The sequence below is a fragment of the Crinia signifera genome, chromosome 5 (assembly GCF_055691185.1).
Source record: "Crinia signifera chromosome 5, ASM5569118v1, whole genome shotgun sequence".
NCBI classification, from domain to species: Eukaryota; Metazoa; Chordata; class Amphibia; order Anura; family Myobatrachidae; genus Crinia; species Crinia signifera.
Genome location: NC_139221.1, coordinates 73,888,561 through 73,909,691, shown reverse-complemented (window position 1 = coordinate 73,909,691; position 21,131 = coordinate 73,888,561). Strand labels below are relative to the sequence as shown.

The following is a 21,131-nucleotide window of genomic DNA, read 5'->3' as shown; positions in this document are numbered from 1 at the left end:
CTATCTCCCCATTATCTCAAGCATAATCCATGATAATTAGCTCTTCAGTGCCATGAAAACTCATGGATTACTTATCCCAGATCCTATGGGCTATCGCACTTTTTCATTAAAAAAATAATGGGGTTTAATCGGATAGTCCAATAGAATAGTAATATTAACCGTGCTCTGGGGGCAAACAAAATGAAAGGGTCTATAAGGATACCCCCAATGAGTAATGAGTGCAATATGAAATACTTTATTTTCATTGGTGTTCTGTGAATTGTAAAAGACCTTAACAGACCTTTAAATTTGTGAGTAATTTATGAAGACACCATTTCATACCAGAAAATTGGGATTAATAAGGTATGAGGTCTATATTGTTATAGTAGTAGACACCCTTTCATACCACAAATTTGGGATTAATACAGTATGAGGTCTATATTGTTATAGTAGTATAGTAGTATTGTTATAGTAGTAGTATTATAAGCAAGAGGAATAGTTAGTCACTCGTCCATTTTATAGAATGTTCTAGATAAATGGTTTCTACTGTCAGGGGTGAATTCAGGGGTCATGGTACCCATAGGCCAATGGTTCCCAAACTTTTTTGAATCGTGGAACTCTAGAGTATTATAATTTATTTCACGGCATCCCTAGGTAACTGAGATATTAATATAAAATTAAGTAACTTATCATCCTTAGGTTCAATTATGTGGTAATGGACAGGATTCACTTCTCTTTGTCCACATATTTTATGATTTTATGCTTTGCAACCACAAGCACTGGATTCGCCTGTTAGACTGACCATAAATAATAAGAATTGGTCCTGGACCACCAATCCAAGGCACTTTGCAAGTGCTCCGATGCATCCCAGGGTGCAACGGCACACAGACTAGGAACCCTAGGGCCAAGGCACAACAGTAGCAGCTGCACACCACCACAATTCATTTCATTTTTTTCATTGATTGTTTAGTAGCCCTCTAATTGTCAATTGAATAAAACAATAATATAGCCATAACCTATGATTTTTTAATATATATATTTTATAAAGAACACACACTAATTGTACTTACTTTTCTCTTTATATAGATATCTTTGCAATGTAGCTGTAACTGGAAATTGAAGGTAATGTACAGTATATATATATTTATTTCATGTGAGTTATGTGCCGTATTATTAACATTGCTGCTATGTTTCAATGTCATAAAAGCGGTGCGGTATCAGATCACGAGGGCCCAAGTATGAAACATAACTTTCTAAAGATTAATTAAAATATGTTACGTATTGCAAATTGTACAGAACATCATGTGGAATCATATAGAGGCCCTCATTCTGATCCTTTTGCTCCCCTGCGGGTTCACACATGGGAGCGATGGTTAGCAACTGCGCATGTGCATAAAACTTTTATGCGCATGTACAGTCGCTTGCATTGAATGTTTTTACCCCCGCATGCAAGGCTGCGAATCGATGTTTATGCTAAACATCCACTCGCATGCGTGCTAAGAAATCGATGATTCAGTCAGGGATTCAGTCATGCAGGCGGTGTTTCATTCATGTGGGCGGCAGGTGGCGTTTATTTTGCAGCTTTGCGGGTCAATCAGAATGACCTCCAAAGTCCATTTATTATAGTATTACTGCTTTAAGCATGAAAGGTTCACTTGGAGAGAATTCCAATTTGTGGCAAATCACACATTGTCGTATTCAGAACACACAATATAGTAACTAGCAGGCAAGGTGGAATTAACCCTTTGAGTGCCGACATCTCTGTGAGAGATGTGCAAAATAGCTGCTAAAAATTCCAGCGTCGCTCACATTTGTTATATAAATTAAAATTAAAAATGATTCCTATATATGTAAACGTTACAGGTCATTATGATGAATAAAAATGTTTGCTTGCCAATTTTCACATCTATTTTGACAAATTCGCTATGCACTCAAAGGGTTAAGCCTGGAATATCAAATGTTAAGCTTATTTTTTTTATTATTATTATTATTATTATTATTATTATTATACATTGTCTGCTTATAGATACGTACAGTTTAGATTTATCTTACACTTAAACGTTAAATAAAATATATTATCCACATATAATATAGTTAGTTTGTTACCTTTCATGCGACGAATAACATCACACAATTTAAAAATCAATTTTCATTTGCAATATGCTGATTTAATTACATTTTTACTTGCAGGTCAATAAAAAGAAAGATGCAAAAGGACAGATATTATGGGAAGACATCAATTTAAAACGTCAAAAACGTGAATGGATTATACCCCCTGTGTATTTAAGGGAAGAGGAAGACAACAGACCCAGAAATCCACTAGCCAAGGTAACAAAATAACAGTAGTAAAGGTATAGTAACAAAATGTTGCTCAGGGCTTTCGGTGTCCTATGCTAAGTAATACCCCTTTCACACTGCAGCTCTAAAACAGTAAATTGCCGTTTTTTTAGCCTTTTTAAACGGTTAGAGCTGAAGTGTGAAATCTCCAGGGTACTTTAACCGTTTAACAAATACCGGTATTTGTTAAACGGTTAAAAAATGGTTAGCAGGATCACATCATTTCTGAGTGACATTTTTAATGATCCAAAGATGGCACTAATTATTTCCCTTCTGTAATGAGAGCTAGCAAATGTGCTCTGAGAAATATTTGGGAACCATTTGTATATATAGTTGAACAGCCCTTGTATTATTTGTATTATCATTGCAGTTGATTTGTAAACTGACACTGTGCACTGATTTCAATATACATCAATCACTTTAAATGATACATTGTCAGGATTGTAATTATTAGTGATTTATGATGTCACAAAAGTAAAATGAATAGTGATGTTTTTTTCTTTTTTATTATTATGATTATTATTATTATTATTATTATTATTATTATTATTATTGTTTATTTATATGGTGCCTCAAAGGTTCAGCAGCGCCTGACAATAAATATACAGTATGAGCAAAAAAACTGAAAATAACTAATTACAGTACAATGTAATTTAGGACAAGTATATAGTAAATAAAGACAGTTCCATCTGGGGACAGGATGCTGAGGCAAATATCAGGCAGGGATATATTATAAGAAAAGCACATGAGGAGAGAAGGCCCTGCACGAGAGCTTACATTCTGATGGGAAGGGGCAGGCAGACTGGGGTGACACAAATGGGATAAGTTACTTAGCTTAGCATTGCACATAAATGTCTTGAATGCTAAAAAAAATCTTTCTATACTAACAGGTCCATTCTGACATTGCGGTGAAGAAAGGTACCGTATTATACAGAGTGACAGGACAAGGTGTGGATCAGCCCCCATACAACCTCTTTATAATGGATGCTAAAACTGGCTACCTGAATGTGACTAATGTTATAATAGATCGGGAAGAAATATCAATTTTATATGTAAGTGAATCTGCTTTGTGTCTGTTTTGAGTCATATTGAAGGTAAATATGTCATTTATAATATGCAAACAATTATTTTCAAACTTTCCAAATATTTTTTTAGAAGAGAACTTTTTTTAGGGAAAAGCAAACATCCTATAAAACAGCTGCTTTATGTGTTATCGGTTTGTCCAGAAAATATGTAAATAAAGGGGAGGCCTAAGCAGGGCCAGTTTGTGGCTTTTCAGCACCCTAGGCACAACTTCAATCTACTGCCCCCCCCCCCCCCCATACTGCCACCAATACCCACTGTCCAACCCCTTAAGGCATACTTGCCTAACATTTCCAAATGGCAGGGAGGCTCCCAAAAAATTGGGTGGTCCTCCCAGCCCCCCAGGAAGGTGGGCAAGTCTCCTGTTTTCCCTAGAGCCCCCTGCACTCTCCCCTTTGTCGCCCACAACAGAGTACAAGGAGGAGTGGGCAACAAAGTAGGGAAGTATGCCTCAAGGGAAAGTATGGAGTTGAGGTCTTAGAAGTTCCACAGCAGCCACCTACAACAGGGATCCTCATAGACATCCTTTGTTTTTTGCTAGGTAGACTTGGTGGTGTCCCCCTCCCCCCAGATTCTGGTGCCCTAGGCAGCTGCCTAAAGCTGCCTAATGGTAGAGCCGGCCCTGGGCCTAAGTGCTGTAAGACAATGACAGACGGCATGTCAAAATCTGTGAGTCAATATCACAAGCATGGGTTAAAGTGGGGGAAGGTTCCACCTATAATGGGGAGGTGGAACTAGTTCAACCTCCACTTTGGCCCTGCACATTAATTCTAACAGAAAAGCATTACAGTTTGCTGGGTGATGCCAAATACCCTACAACTGGCCCTGGCTCTGCCTAAAATAGGGAGGGAAGTGGGGAAAATTAGGTGGCAGAGGGAAATAAGTTCCACCACCTCTCCAGGACCACTTTAAGCCCTGATCCTAGGGACTCATGAACAGGACCAGCCCAACCATTAAGCTACTTTAGACAGCTGTCTAGGGGCTCTAGAATCTAGGGTGGTTCCCTTAAGTCTATCATAAAATTAAGGATGATTTTCAGACAGGCATCCTTGTTGGACACAATGCAAATGGCAGGCATTGAACTTCTCACACCACCTCCACACTTTCACATGAGGTTCTGGGAAGTCGGTACTGGTTTGCAGGTAGTGGTGGGAGCAGTAAGCTGTAAGTTGAAGCTTTGCCTAGGTGGCCGAAAAAACTTGCACTGACCGTGCTCATGTGACAAGGCAAAATGTAATGTATGTTTCTTTGATAACAAGGTTTTTGTCATTGACATTAATGCAATTGATTTTATTGAGACATGTACTGATTTTTGTTCCTTTAGATTACTGTGCATGCTGTGACCACTACTGGTGTAGAGGTAGAAAAGCCCCTGGAGATGCGTGTCAAAGTTATGGACATCAATGACAACCCACCAATATTTTCACAGAGTGTTTTTGTTGGTGCGATAGAAGAGAGGAGCAAAGCAAGTAAGCTCAATATACTTTTATTTAAAATTTACATATTTTTGGGATTGGATGAAAATATCAGAAATTTAATGTTAAATGATAAGTTTTATAAAGTAAATAGGATAAGTAACTGCATTCAGTACTATCTTAGTAGATTCTATACCGTACTACTTTTTTTTCTTCATTATTTTCATCTGTTAGATTCCCTGGTAATGCAGATTCTTGCTAGTGATGCGGATGAGGAAAACACTGTGAATTCTCAAATCGCTTACAGAATATTGGCCCAGAATCCTTCGGATCCTCAAATGTTCATTATGAATCAATACACCGGCCAAGTCTTCGTCATGTCCAGTGAGCTTGACAGAGAGGTTTGTTCCTTTATTTCAAACCAGACTGGAGTAACACTTACAGGGGTATTCAATCTTGGACACTATTTACGACGGGGGGAATATCAGCGAACGCCTATTCAATGCTGTCTTTCCCGACAGCATTGAAGAGGCAGATCGACAGAATGGGCCCGACTTTAAAAGCAGTCGGGCCCGTTTTGTCGATTTAAGATGTGAATTGTCGCGATTGCGGACGAATATCGACAATCCACAGCCATATACGTGGACACGCCCCCTTTTCACCGATCGCGAAGTGGGACATTGAATTGCGCCTGGCGATCTGCGGTCGAACAAAATGAAAATGGGCCAGAGTCACGGCTGTCAGGCCGGATCGACAGGATTGAATACCCCCCATAGTATGAGTTGCTCCAGTACTTCCTATTGAAAATGGATGTAAGTCATTATTAGACTGTATGCTCCTTGGAGCAGGGCCCTCTTCCCTCCAGTTCTCACAGCCCTTTTCTCTTGCACATCAATTACAGCTCTCTTACTCACCTACCATCTATACCCGCATCTCTTCTCACCTGTGTTCATTCATCTCTGCCAATGGCAACATGTCCCTGGTAACCTGCAGACTGCTCCTTTGCTTCAGTAAATCTCTGCTGTATTGTGTACTAAAAATTGTGCTTCTAATTAGTACATGTGATCTGCTTCAGTTCTTCAATTACTGTTATGTTTACTCCTGTGTACCCTGTATTGTTCTAATGTATGCTATATGTACGGCGCTGCGTACCACTTGTGGCGCCTTATAAATAAAACGTAATAATAATAATTAGGAACCTTCTTTGGGAAGCAGAATGTAACAAATATCAACGCACTAAATACAAATGAGATTATATTGATAGTTTATAACTATTATCTATCATAGATTTCTTATTATATTTATTTTATATTTTTGTTCTGTATTTTAGTCGGTTAGTGGTTACAGCCTGATAGTTAGTGGATCTGACTTGAACGGAGGTGCTGGTGCCATGTCTGGACAATGCGGGGCTGATATCAATATTCTCGATGTGAATGACAACTTTCCAATGTTGGAGTTTGATTCAGTAAGTAAATTAGTCTAATTTTAAAGAAAATATTAGGAAGGTACTTGATATTTTATAAGTAATAGTTTCATAAAATCATTTGAACAAAGAGCTTAAACCTTCTTATGCCTTATTTTACTAATTCATGATTTTAGCATAACATGACATCACATTTCATATGTATATTACAGATGGAGCGCCTCTCAGCCAGCGCGGGCCATGCCAGAACGCCGGGTGGCGGGGGACGCAAACCTTACCCATCTCCACTTCAGGGAGATGGGCAGGGTTAGGGGGGGGGGCAGGGAGGTGGATCACGTGGCAGGGACCGGCGGCGAGGACTTGCGGGAAGCTCCGTTTTAACGGGACACGTGCGGCTCTCGTGCCTGCGCGTCCTCTTCCGGCAGCTGGCAGTTTGCGATCCGACCGCCAGACCTCACTGGATGGGTGAAATTTAATAGGATGAGATATTCAGAAAGTGAGAGATTTGGTAAGAAATCTCCAGGTTTTTTTACAGTCTGATTTTGTAGTGTAAATGATTGCCGCTTTAAAAAAAACTGTTGATTTCTTACCAAATCTCTCACTTTCTGAATCTCTCATCCTATTACATTTCACCCATCCAGTGAGGTCTGGCGGTCGGATCGCAAACTGTGAGCTGCCGGAAGGGGACGCGTAGGCACGAGACCCGCACGTGTCACGTTAAAACGGAGCTTCCCGCAAGTCCTCGCCGCCGGTCCCTTCACCCGATATTTGTAATATGTGCAGAGAAAGTTGGATTTGGGTGGAATTTGTACTTTAAACTGATATCTCTATTGCAGTGTTAAAATAAAGCAGCCAGTATTTACTTTTTTTGCACAGAAACAAAATAACTCACCCAAATATAACTCTCTCTGCATATGTTACATCTGCCCCACCTGCAGTGCATATGGTTTTGTCCATAAGCAAGCCAAATGTGCTTTGCGAGTGAACCTGAATCACCCCCTTTGTACATTACATTCCTATTATTAACCTGGAAAAATATCATGCATGCACTAGCAGTATCATCTTTATATACAGTTGTGAGCATAAGTTTACACACCCTAGCAGAATTTGTGATTTTCTGGCGATTTGTCAGAGAATATGAATGATAACACAAACTTTTCTTTCACCCATGGTTAGTAATTGGGTGAAGCCATTTATTGTCAAATAACTGTGTTTACTCTTTTTAAATCATAATGACAACAGAATCTACCCAAATGACCCTGATCAAAAGTTTACATACCCCAGTTCTTAATACCGTGTATTGCCCCCTTTAACATCAATGACAGCTTGAAGTCTTTTGTGGTAGTTGTGGATGAGGCTCTTTATTTTCTCAGATGGTAAAGCTGCCCATTCCTCTTGGCAAAAAGCCTCCAGTTCCTGTAAATTCTTGGGCTGTCTTGCATGAACTGCACGTTTGAGATCTCCGAAGAGTGTCTCAATGATATTGAGGTCAGAAGACTGAGATGGCCACTCCAGAACCTTCACTTTATTCTGCTGTAGCCAATGACAAGTCAACTTGGCCTTGTGTTTTGGATCATTGTCATGTTGGAACGTCCAAGTACATCCCATGCGCAGCTTCCAGGCTGATGAGTGTAAATTTTCCTCCAGTATTTTCTGATAACATGCTACATTCATCTTGCCATTTTAACCAACTTTCCAGTGTCTTTGTAGCTGACATTTCCCCAAAACATCAGTGATCCACCTCCATGTTTCACAGTAGGAATGGTGTACCTTTCATCATAGGCCTTGTTGACTCCTCTCCAATTGTAAAGTTTATGGTTGTGGTCAAAAAGTTTAATTTTGGTCTCATCACTCCAATTGACTTTGTTCCAGAAGTTTTGAGGCTTGTCTCTGTGTTGTTTGGAGTATTGTAAGCAGGATGCTTTGTGGCATTTGCTTAGTAATGGCTTTCTTCTGGCGACTTGACCATGCAGCCCATTTTTCTTCAAATACTTCCTTATTGTGCATCTTGAAACAACCACACCACTTTTTTTCAGAGTCCTGTATTTCAGCTGAAGTTATTTGTGGATTTTTCTTTGCATCCTGAACAATTTTCCTGGTAGTTGTGGCTGAAATTTTTGTTGGTCTACCTGAACGTGATTTGGTTTCCACAGAATCCCTCATTTTACACTTCTTAATTAGAGTTTGAACACTGCTGATTGGCATCTACTACAGCTGAGGAAGTCCGCTCCCTCATCTCATCCTCTCCCCCCTCTACCTGTCCCTTGGACCCTCTCCCCTCCCGTCTCCTCAGTTCCCTCTCCCCCACTGGCTGCTCCCACCTTGCTCACCTCTTTAACCTATCTCTTTCTACTGGCATCTTTCCCTCACCCTTCAAACACGCTCTGGTCTCGCCTATTCTTAAAAAACCTAACCTGGACCCTTTATCTCCCACAAGCTACCGCCCTATCTCTCTTCTCCCATTTGCCTCTAAAATACTAGAACGGCTGGTCTACAGGCGTCTCACCAGCTACCTGTCTGACCACTCCATCCTAGATCCCCTTCAATCTGGCTTTCGCCCACTTCACTCCACTGAGACTGCCCTAGTGAAAGTCACCAATGACCTGCTGTCAGCCAAATCCAAGGGTCACTTCTCCCTGCTTATCCTTTTGGACCTATCTGCTGCCTTTGACACTGTGGATCACCCTCTCCTCCTCCACACACTCCAAAACATTGGCCTCTCTGGTACAGTCTTCAACTGGTTTTCCTCTTACCTCTTCAACCGTTCCTTCTCAGTCTCTGCCTCTGGCTCTACCTCACCACCTTCTATCCTTCCTGTCGGGGTCCCTCAGGGTTCCGTCCTTGGCCCCATTCTGTTCTCTCTGTACACCTCCTCTCTGGGTGCACTCATTAACTCCTTTGGCTTCCAATATCACCTCTATGCAGATGACACCCAAATCTACCTCTCCTCTCCTGATCTGTCCCCCACTGTTTTCTCTCAAGTTTCCAACTGCCTCTCTGCCATCTCTACCTGGATGTCTGAGCGATTTCTGAAGCTGAATATGGACAAAACCGAACTTATTATCTTTCCCCCACCCAGAGCTATGCCCCCTACTAATATCTCTATCACTGTTAACAACACCATCATCTCCCCTGTTCCCCAACTCCGCTGCCTGGGTGTCACTCTTGACTCCTCTCTCTCCTTTGCACCCCACATCCAAGCCCTGGCCCATTCTTGCCGGTTCCAGTTACGCAACATTGCTCGCATCAGGCCCTTTCTCTCACAGAGTGCAACTAAGCTGATCATCCACTCATTAGTCATCTCACGGCTTGACTACTGTAATGCTCTTCTCACTGGCCTCGCTCAATCCCAACTAGCTCCTCTCCAATCTGTCCTCAATGCTGCAGCCAGGCTTATCTTCCTCTCCCGCCGCTCTAACTCTGCTACTCCCCTTCAACAAAATCTGCACTGGCTTCCATTCCCCTACAGAATCCTCTTCAAACACCTCACACTCACATACAGGGCCATCTCTAATTCCATTGCTCCATATATCTCTAACCTCATCTCCATTCATACACCCTCCCGCCCTCTACGGTCAGCTGACGACTGTCGTCTCTCCTCCACCCTGATCACTGCTTCCCATGCTAGAGTACAGGACTTTGCCCGTGCTGCACCCCTTCAGTGGAACGCACTCCCTCGCTCCATTAGACTCTCCCCGACCTTGCAAAGCTTCAAACGGGCACTGAAAATTCACCTATTCATCAAAGCGTACCCTTCCACTGCATAAACCAGCTGGTTTTCCGACCCCTTGCCTGTTTACATCCTGGTATCTAACCACCACCCCCTCGCTTGCACCTCTTGTAATCTGTCTGTCTCCCCTTCCTACTAGATTGTAAGCTCCTCCGAGTAGGGCCCTCTTCCCTCCTGTTGTCAAAGCCCACTTCTCTTCACATTTCACTCACAGCTCTCCTTTACTCCAACACTCAGTGACCATCTTCATACTCATCTCCATCATTGGCCTCAAGCCTCTAGTTGTATGTTGATTGGGTCCTCACTACTTACATTTAAGCTGTAATGTGTATTGAACTGTGGTGCTCTTTATTTGTACTGTATTTTTGTTATTTATTCAATGTTATGCCAAGTTTTGTCTCCCTGTATTGTTCCTTTGTACGGCGCTGCGAAACACTTGTGGCGCCTTATAAATAAAATAATAATAATAATAATAATTCTCAATTGCTTGGATGCCCTTTAACAGTATATCCCTTTCCTGTTTTATACAGTTCAATTACCTTTTTACACAGATCCTTTGACAATTATTTTGCTTTCCCCATGACTCAGAATCCAGACACGTCAGTGCAGCACTGGATGAAAAATGCAAGGGTCTTTCAGGAGACCAGAAACTCACTGACCTTTTATACACACACACTGATTACAAGCAAACAGATCACAGGTGAGGATGGTTACCTTTAGTAGCCATTCAAACCTGTTTGTGTCAACTTGTGTGCATGTTATCAGGCCAAAACTTTTGATCAGGGTCATTTGAGTAGTTTCTGTTGTCATTATAATTTAAAAAGAGTAAACACAGTTGTTTGACAATAATACCACTTTCATACTGCCTAAACGTTTTAAAAAACTGTATTTTAAAATGGTATTTAAAACGGGTCTGAGCCTTGACATTGCAGTAGATTACCGTATTAAATACCATTTAAATATCATTCACATCAGTCAACCCGTTTTAATCCCCTCAACACGTTTCAAGGCCGAATGCAGGGGACAGCCTATCACAGGTCTGTAATCTGTTGTTTTCTGCTAAATACCGTTTCAGAGCCATTCTCACGGCTCTGAAACGTCTAGGACTCGCTTTTTAAATGTTTTAAAATACCGGTTATCTTTAACCGGTAAATCAACTCTGGAGCTTTCCCACTGCAGCCTTAAACGTGTTGAAATGTGAAAAAAACAGCAATATACCGTTTAACAAGTGCGGTGTGAAAGAGGTATAAATGGCTTCACCCAACCACTAACCATGAGTGAAAGAAAAGTTTGTGAGTTATCATTCATAGTCTCCAAAACACTGCCATCTGCTGGCAGAGAGTGAAACAACATATCTTTCTCACACACACACACACACACATATATATATATATATATATCAATGCTCCTAGGCATGGACCCCTCCTTCCTCTGCATTCCCTGGTGGGCCCTTATTGCCCCAGTCTGACACTGGGTGCACTTAACCACTAAGCCACTTCACTCTAAAATTTATATTACACTTCATTCTTAGGAAACATTCTCCCGGAAACACAAAGAAAAATGTATTTAAACTAAAAAATGTTTCTTCTTTTCAGTACTCAGTTCAAGTAATGGAAAATATGATTGGTTTAACCAACCTAAGGATGAAAGTTTTTGACGCAGATGAAATGTACTCTGATAACTGGGCTGCCAAGTTTGAGATAGTGTCAGGCAATGAAGGCGGATGGTTTGTGATCGATACAGATGCTCAAACTAATGAAGGTGTCTTAAGAGTTGTTAAGGTAAAAAATCATTAGCACATAAAATTAATATTTGTGATATCACTAACAGATGTTATGAACAGATTTTTTATCCAAAAACATAAGCAATCCCAACATCAAGAAATTCTCTGGAGCCAGTAGGGGAACATGTTTCTTTTAAGACACACCTATGATTGAATTTTGGGAGAAAACCACAACAATGTACACAAATAATTAATATTTAAGTATTATGTAAGGTCTACTGTTTTTACAGTTAAGGTGTGCCCACACCTTAAATTGATCACTAACCTATTCCTTATTTTCTATAACATTGACAGAAAAAAAAATTAGGATGGTTTTTATACATGTTTCGCCTATGCAGTTTAACTTCATTAACGGAACATGACTACAAAAAAAAGCCAAAGCAGCCGCAATTTCAACAAAAGCACATGGCGAGTAATTTGCCAATCCAAGTGTTTTTTGACTGTGCCAGATTTATTCGACAGTTGAAAAACCATCACTTTCATCCTGGCATTTTGGCCTAAAATTTGGCCAAAAAGATTTGAATCCTGGGATTGAAACTTCCAATCCCAGGATTCCGGGATTTATACCCCCGTGCAAAATTCACTTTTTTTTAAGCCGAGCAGCGCTGAGCACCTTAGTATATGGCTCAGATTCTGCCCATCTGACTGCTACTGACCCCTTGCGGTGCTGCTGACATCACGTCATGCTGCACTTCCTAGCCGCCACCATGCCTGTCAGCACAGCACACTGTCCTGGACGCCCGGCCACACGCATGATGTGCCACTCCAAGCCACCCGCCAGCTAGAGATAGTAGGATGGTACTGCTGCTGCCTGTCACCACTACCGCTGTAAGTGTCAGTGAAGGGCAGGGGGATGGGGAGGATTGGCAGGGGGCGGGCTTAGTCGGACTTTATAGTGACATTTTGGTGGCGGGGTCAATTGTTTTTTTTATTAAGGAAGCCAATCCCTATGCAAAAATGCCCTGGGATTGGCATCCTACCTAGCAGGTATTAATTATTTGGGAGTATGTAAGAGGGCACTAAGGGAATATGGGCAAAATAAGGTTTTCCTGGTACTTATATATGTAATATCTGGGCTCCCGCTTTTCTTATGAGACCGCGTGCGCTCGCCATGCTTCGGGCACGGTGGCTCGCTGCGCTCGCCACACTATAGGAAATCAACTCCATGCGTAGTTGGATAGTAGGGGTATTAAAAAATGGGGTGCATTTAACATGGGAGTCCAGATAATACATAAGTACCGGTTTCCTCTAGCTATCTGTTCATAAAGACCAAAGTCTGCATGAACCAACCAGAAATATAGAGAAAATTAGTGGTGGAAGCTAAGGTCCTTATACTGGTTGACTCACAAGGCTAAGAAATTCGCAGTCCACCAAATGCCGGCATGTGAATGGATGATTTGCATATTCATCCATTCGCAGCCTTGGGTGCAGGGGAGAAATCATTCGATGGGCGGCAACCATTAAATGATTTCTTCAGCGCTCGCAGATATGAGACACCTCTATGGTGTCTCAGACCTGCGAGCAGGAAGCAGGCGGGCAACTGACATCCGCTGACATCATCTGACCGTCCCCCGCACCCGCATCATCTGGGAATTTCTGGGCGTTCCCGTAGGCAAATTCCCCGGGCCTTGGCCTCACTTTTGGGGTTATTCTAATTCAATCGGTCCCCCTCGTGTTCGCACGAGGAACCAAATGTTCATGACTGTGCATGCGTTGTTATGCGCATGTGCAGCCGCTGGGTGCGCCCACAGTGCTTGCACACAGAAGTCCGGGCAGAGGCAAGGAGGGGTCCTTGCCTCCGCCCGGACTTCTGTGTGCAAACACTGTGGGCGCTCGCATGCGAACACGAGGGGGACCGATTGAATTAGAATAACACCAAAAGTCTGGTATGGCAAAGCCTCTACAGTCTTTAGGTAACTTAGGCTTAGCAAATTCTACCAGAGTAGAATAGAAGGAGGTTTAGATCTTATGTATATTTAGAAGCATGCCACTCAAACTACAGGCATGTGTTCAAGCTCATCTTCACTTTCAGCATGTTCTTCTCTAAATCGGAGCCTATGACAAATTCAAGATCACCAGATGAACCAAAAACCAAAAAGTTATCTACAGTATATTTCAGGTTGAAAATGTAAAAATACATATATATTTGTAACGTTTATCATAACAATGTATTATCATTTATTATCCTTCCAGAAGTATCTGCGATTCTTACTTTCTGTTTGTTTCCTAGGAGCTGGATTATGAATCTATGACGATGGCAAACCTGGCTATTCTAGTTACTAACCAGGCTGCCTTCCATCAATCTATCATTTCTGAATATCAAGCAAAAGCGACTTCCATAAACGTTCAAGTGCAAAATGTGAAGGAGGCACCAGTGTTTGTTCCCAGCTCATATAATGTAAAGATCCCATCAGGATTAAGCGTGCAGCAATTGTTACAGCTTGTACTGGCAAAGGTTCAGCTTTATGACATGGAGACTGGAGGCCCGGCCACTAACATTGTGTAAGTCGTATTTTATATATGTAAAGTATTTGCCCACTGACAATATAGTGTATGTTGGTGCTCTGCATTTATAAAGTTATCCTGTTAAGCAGATCTTAAACCTATGTTTTACACATGTATGCCTATTACCACGCCAGAAGTCTTGTGTTAATTAAGCTTGAATGTCAATCATATTCTATAGTGATATTCAGAGGTGGCTGCAGCGACGACCAGGAAATGCAGGGGGGATCACAGAGCACATATATACATGCATGTTATCATGCACGTACTGTAATATATGTGCTGGATCGATCACCAGGAGATCCCCAGCGCTGCCCGGGAATCAGCATAAGCTATTGCAGTGTTAAGCCGGCCCCCCAGCCAATAGGAGTCCATGGAGCTGGCTCAATACTGAACTGGTTTATGCTGATTGCCTGGTGACAATTTGACCTATTAAGTTAAAGTGATGATTAGTCTCCTAGGAAAAAAAAATGTCGTAATTGCAGGCGTTTTTGCCTGTTTTTTCTTAAGTTTTCAATGATGCAGTTTCGACCTCCAAAAAAGTGATACTGCATTGGTGAAAAAGGACTTAAAATCAGACAATTTAATACATTGGGATCGAAAATGTCCTGTTTTTTTTCTGCAAGATGAGAATATGGGAGGAATTGAATACGCCCATATAATTTTGCAGTTATCAATGAACACAATAAAGATTAGTATGGCAACTGAGACAAATGTGTGCAACGTATCATTTCATATACATAACACAAATGTTAATACTGTCATTGTAAACAGGTATCAGTTGTCACAGAATGTGAGCAAATTCCTGATTATTGATTCTAATACTGGTGAGATCAAAATGACTTACGAAATGGCAAACAACTATTACAATCTACCAAACGATACGACGGCTACAATTTTTGCTACTGGGAATGGTAAGGAGATCTACCGTTCCGTAATATGTCCTCTTTATTTGTACAAGCAAGTTCATTTGGTTGCCTTTTTTTGCTAACTGTTTTCTTACTCTTTGTTTATATAGGGGAACCCAATCGGACTTCTTCAATTGTTGTAGCGGCAAACAATGGAAGCATCAGCACAGGTACAGCTACCCCAACTCAAGGCTGTCCTGTGATTACTCAAGAGCCCCGAGTAGCTTGTCTGAACACGAAGCAAGTTATTCTCAATGCCTCTCCAGCAGCGAATGCACCTTTGAGGATAACCCTTGGCCAAGGAACTGATTGGTCTGTGAAGCCACTTAATGGTAAGTTCTGGACAAGTGTGGTAGATTACACCAGATAAAAAATCAAGCAAAACTTGTAGACATATGCAATTCTCAGATTTATGAAACTCTCATTCCTTCTATTCGTCAAGGGTATGGAAATAAATGGTGGTTTGGGGCAGCCTGAAACGGAAAGTCTAGGTCACATAACGGAACATAATAGAATGTATAGAAAATGATTGTATGTAGGAATGTTGTGTATGTATGGAATAAACATACCGTACACAATAATATAAAGCTTTACTTCTTTGATGGCCTCAGTGTCATGCACATTTAATGATACCCATGGGTGTCACTAACTCTGCTATACAAAGATTGATCATTCTGTTCTCTGTACAGGTTTAGGGGCAAGGAAATAATGGAACCTCTTTTCATTTTAGATACGGCTGTGACTTTACAAGGAGGGCCATCAATAACTGCTTATAATTATACGGTCCTGGTATACGTTACGGACAAAAATAATCAGTCCTGCCCAAATCCATTCCGTGTTGTTATACAAGTCTGTGAGTGTACTCAGTCTGGCTACTGTGATGCTTCAAAGCTGGCGGGCAAGAATGTGTCCCTTGGTCCAGCAGCAATTGGTCTCATGGTTTTGGGATTTCTAGCTCTTTTATGTAAGTAATCCAAAACAACCCTTGTCTATCTCAATTGTAAAATTTATGCTGTGCAATACTATTAATTGTAATACACAAAACAATATTGCTTTTTTCAATTTATACTTCATATCTTAAATCCATGGTGACTGTAATACAGTGACGGCTCTTACCATTTAGGAGGAGGGGGGCTGATGCAATGCGTGCAAGACACACATCCCTGCTGCCATTGTGCCCGCTGCGATCCCCGCACCGTCCTTCATGCCGTCCCAGCCGCCGCTCCCCTGCACGGGGCCAGCGCATGCGCAGTAACTTTCATACATGCGCTGACCCAAGCCTCCATGGGCTGCCTTTGCAGCAGCCCCCGGAGGCTTAATCAGATTTGGGGGCTGCCACGAATTTGCGCACAGAGAGGCATCCCAGAGGGAGGTTACACCTCCCAATGGGAACTGCCTTGAGTGACTGGCAGGTTGGACTTCCAATAGGAAGTTACTTCCAGTCACATTGAAGCAAGAGCAGTCTCACAGACTGCATCTGGCTTCACTTTAGGCAGAGACAGTGGTGGATTTTATCTGGGGGTGCTGCAGCCCTGATGCCCATAGGTCAACGCCGCCACTACTGTAATATGTCATATAGTATTATAAAAACTATCAACTATTTAAAAACACAGATATGGCAGGGGAATATATCAAACCTTAGAGAGAGATAAATTAGTAGACACTCAGATTTTGAGACGTTATTATTGTCTGGTACCTCATCTCTCTCCCCTGTATAACTGTCACCAAGGTAAATCTGCCTTATGTGGCATTACTGTAGACGATGTGCACCCATGCTATTAAAATATCTGTATGTACATCTCTCTCACGCATGCACAAACTCCGAAGGTAGCAGTTTAGCTTTCAATGCTTTTGCTTTGAGTGGGCTTACTAGTATATATATATAAAAGACGACAGGACATGTCGACGTGTCAACGTTTCAGTGCTTTATCCGGCACTATCTTCAGGAGATAGTGCCGAATAAAGCACTCTAATAAAGACTCTAGTTTCGTGCCACAGATCTTATGAATATTTTACCTGGGCTGCCTGGCTTACAATTTCCCCTGTTGGATAGGGGAAGGATAGGATATGGATAGCAATTGTCAGATGGCGCCCTTTGTGATGACCTTAAGGATTAGATCAATGAAGCCTTTGAATGAATCTTAAATTTTCTAAAACAAATAAAGTCCATAAATTTCCAAAATGTATTAAAAGTCTCTTTCTCCATTCAGTGTATTTCAGACCGTTAAAGGGTTCAGGTATTTAAACATAGCAAACAAGTATCCCCAACGCGTTTCGTCCATACATGGGACTTCATCAGGGGTTCGACTGTCACTCAGACTATTTTCATTCGGTAGTTGAGTCCATGAATGAGCCTCTCAATTTTCATAAAAGGTCTTTCCTTAAAAGGTTAAAGGTCTACTGACAGCTCCATTTCTTAGGTTAGATCAGACAAACCATTTCCCTATACTGTAGGTATTTTTAATGGAATGTGCTGTCTATGCTTGATTAAAATACAGATATATTCCGCACAGAGTCTGAATAGCTCAGGATGCAATTCCCACTTGCAGGAGATGTGCGCTAGTGAAGGGCTCTGTCAGAATGAGGTGCTCGGTCGGTAGACGTTTAACCTTTTAAGGTAAGACCTTTTATGAAAATTGAGAGGCTCATACATGGACTCAACTACCGAATGAAAATAGTGACAGTCGAACCCCTGATGAAGTCCCATGTAGGGACGAAACGTGTTGGGAATACTTGTTTGCTATGTTGAAATGCAGAGTGGGGTTTGGAACCGCACTGACTTCTAGTGTTTGTTTATCAATTTTTGAAGAACCAACATTGAGACTATAATGAGTAGATTCTAATAGTCTTATGGTTGGTGGTGCACCCACGATTTCAGTGAACACAAGAAAGAAAAAGGCTTTGTGGGCGCACTCTTATTTATGTATTTATGAAGTTAGTTAAAACTTAACATTTATTTTGATCTATTAATATAAGATAGCCAAGGTTTAAAAGATTTTAAGGAAAGGAGTATAGGGGGTGAAAAGATATAAATAGATATTTAAGCACCAATTGTAAGAGGCATACAATGCATAAAATGTTGTGTAATGGTGCTTTTTGCTTTTCACACCTTACTCTCCATTCGGCGCATCACGTCCTTATCAACATTGATATGTGGACAATGCGATTATGGGCGAAAATGAATGGTTTGGGTCCCCAGTCGGTTTAAATAACCTGTAGGGATATATGTTGCCCCAGCAACTGTTTTAATGGTATTATCACAGCTTGTATTGCTCATGCAGTAGGCGTGTCCAGTACAATTTACTTAGGGATACCTCTATTGATACCACACCAGGGGTTCTTCAGGAGTCACCCACAAGAATACTATTCTGGCCCGTCACTGATTAGCTTCCAAGTTCGGGAAGTTTTTGGGCAGTTCCAGTGAGGTATGGTGGTATTTTATTGAGGATTAATTCCCAAAATTTCAATTGCCTGGTTAACTGCGGTTAGAGCATTAATAGCTGACTGGATACCTGATTTGTGTTGACCATCATTAGGTTTACAGCTGAATATATATTTTCAATATTACTGAAATGTTTAACATAACACTGTGAAAAATAAGAGGGGGGGGTTTTGGGTGAGGGTGGGGGGGAAATGGGGAGTCACAGGCTTGGGAAAAGAGGGCAGAGAGAGGGAGAGAGGGAAACAGGAGGGGGAATAGAAGCAATTGATGATCTGTGAGGCTCAATCAACCGATATCGTCGGTAGATATGGACAACGTTAGCACTTGGAAATTCCCTATATTTCTGGAATCAGAGCCTGAGAAATTGGGTATTCATAGGGTTAAATGTCCATATGCTGGAATTGGCTGGCCTGCGTGATCTGGTGATGGGTGATTATTGGGGTTTATCCAGTGTCTACAGTGGTATCCACAATGCTGCTAACTCTACTTATAGCTCAGTTCCAATACTGGCTTTTGCAAAAAACTTGCTAACAGAGATAGTGCCAATTACATGCCTTGATCAGTTCCAATATTGGCTATTGTACAAAGCTTGCTGACAAAGTAACAGTTACTGCTGATTTGCAGTGTAACACATCAGTGTTAGTAGCAATTCTGTCCAATGAGGAAGTCTCACCCCACTGCAAGTCACAGATGGAGGAGACTTGTACCTGGGACACAGTCGCCAATGTTGGCTGTTGCACACAATTAGCTGATGAAGCAACAGTTGCCATTTGTTACAATAGGAAATGTAAATGCTTTGTGGCAGTTCTTTAGCATGTAAGGAAGTGTCACTCCACTGCAGGACGCAGAAGGAGGACACTTGTACCTGGGACGCCGCCGCCGGGCGTCAGTGCTTAGGGTCTGGATAGAGTCAAAGTGTGGGGGGTCTCCAGTACTGGTCACGCCGCTGCTGTAGTCACTGGGGTGTCCGCTAAACACGTGTTTCCCTGGGATCGGCTTCTTCAGTAAGCGCCATCTTGGTTAAGGGCAGTTTGCCCTTTATATGTCGTCCGTCCAATCACTGTGTTTCCTTTATGATTGACGCCTTGACTCACCTATGGGGAGGCGCCTCTCTCTGGTTGGTCCAGAGTTACTGTTCTGTTTGAATGCCGTTTTGTATAGCACATTAAACTTGTTTTTTAAAAAGCATTGAATTAGCTAATATAGTTTATTATTGCCTCCGGAGGATTAGCTACTGGGATTGAGTGTTTGTATAGATTTGCATACTCTCCATTACATTTTCAATTGCCCATATGTTTTATAGGGTTCATTGTATTCAGTTGCTGGTTGTCTTGCCTGATGCATCCGTGCTCAGGTATGTGCCTTAGCCATGTCTGGCAATTGCTGGATTTCTGTAAAAGTTTTGTATGGGGATGATTGGCAAATCAAGTCCCTAATAAATTGTGTGCCGTTGGGCATGGTTTTTAGATTCATGGTTTTTTTAATTTGTTTAAATTTTTTATTTTTAAATTTTTTTAAAAATTAATTCATTTGGTAATGGTGAGTACCGGTTTGGTTCCCTTCTAGGGTGGTTTGACTTATAGTGTTTTATTATGTTATATCAATAATGTGCAATTTTAAATGTGGTTTTGCGTGGGTAAATCCGTGAGGAGTGAGAAATGCAGGGTTATGTGGGAACACAGTGAGAAAACTTAAACCGTGCAAAAATATAAATAAAGATAAAAATCGGGAGGTGACCGTGATACATTTGCTTTTCACATGAGATAAGGTCATGCGGTGCTCTTACATTAGTGGGGAATGGTTGCGGGATTGCTTGTGGTGCTTGTTTTTGAAGTGGTATGTTTGAGGCGTGGATTAAATAGTGTGTAATTCTGGTTACCATACCAGCTGGGAATTCATCTTTGGTGACTAGTTGATGTTGTGATATTGGTGAGGTGGGGGTGGGCGTTCAATAGCCAGGTGTGATTTAAAAGGTGAACTTATTGTGGTGTTCAAACCAAAGGTTTTAGTTTAAAGGAGACCCATGTTTTGTATCATCTTTGGGGCCATGGGTGTTGTGAATCCCGAAGGGACAGTCCAAATGTAATCTTTGGTCAGATATAGTTTCCACAGGGGGACTTGCAATTTTTCAGTTGTAGTGACATACGGTGTGTGGTATTGGGTAGTTTTATTCGAGGAATGCCCCATATTTTATATCTTCATTAAGGCCATTGGGTGCTAGGGATCCCAACCTAAAGATCCATTTTCCTTCTTTCTAGAGCAGTGTCTGGTTGAGGTCCCCACCTCTGAGACCAAGGTGTATCTGTTCGAGGCCAAAGATTTTGAAGTTGGTAGATTTTCCTGCATGTTTCTGATGGAAGTGTCTTGCTACCGTGGTTAGCTGTTTCATCTTTTTGGTGGCGACTTGTCATTCCAACATATAGGATATCACAGTCACAAGTGATGCAGTATATCAAGTTCTTGCTTTTACAATTGAAGTATCCTTTGATGGGGATCAGTTGTCCAAATTTATCCTTCATTGTGGTTGTT

The 21,131-nt window shown here is 41.5% G+C and overlaps 1 protein-coding gene across 1 annotated transcript in view; it reads left to right on the top strand.

The window, feature by feature from the left end:
• Positions 1 to 21,131, top strand: part of LOC146005707 (desmoglein-3-like) — a 38,704-nt gene that overhangs the window by 10,143 nt on the left and 7,430 nt on the right. Inside the window, exons 3-13 of the mRNA XM_083145132.1 lie at positions 1,066 to 1,101; positions 2,170 to 2,307; positions 3,207 to 3,368; positions 4,724 to 4,868; positions 5,049 to 5,215; positions 6,145 to 6,279; positions 11,563 to 11,748; positions 13,981 to 14,252; positions 15,027 to 15,166; positions 15,271 to 15,492; positions 15,891 to 16,124. Coding sequence (XP_083001258.1) covers positions 1,066 to 1,101; positions 2,170 to 2,307; positions 3,207 to 3,368; positions 4,724 to 4,868; positions 5,049 to 5,215; positions 6,145 to 6,279; positions 11,563 to 11,748; positions 13,981 to 14,252; positions 15,027 to 15,166; positions 15,271 to 15,492; positions 15,891 to 16,124 — 1,837 coding nt within the window. The remainder of the gene's footprint in view (positions 1 to 1,065; positions 1,102 to 2,169; positions 2,308 to 3,206; positions 3,369 to 4,723; positions 4,869 to 5,048; positions 5,216 to 6,144; positions 6,280 to 11,562; positions 11,749 to 13,980; positions 14,253 to 15,026; positions 15,167 to 15,270; positions 15,493 to 15,890; positions 16,125 to 21,131) is intronic.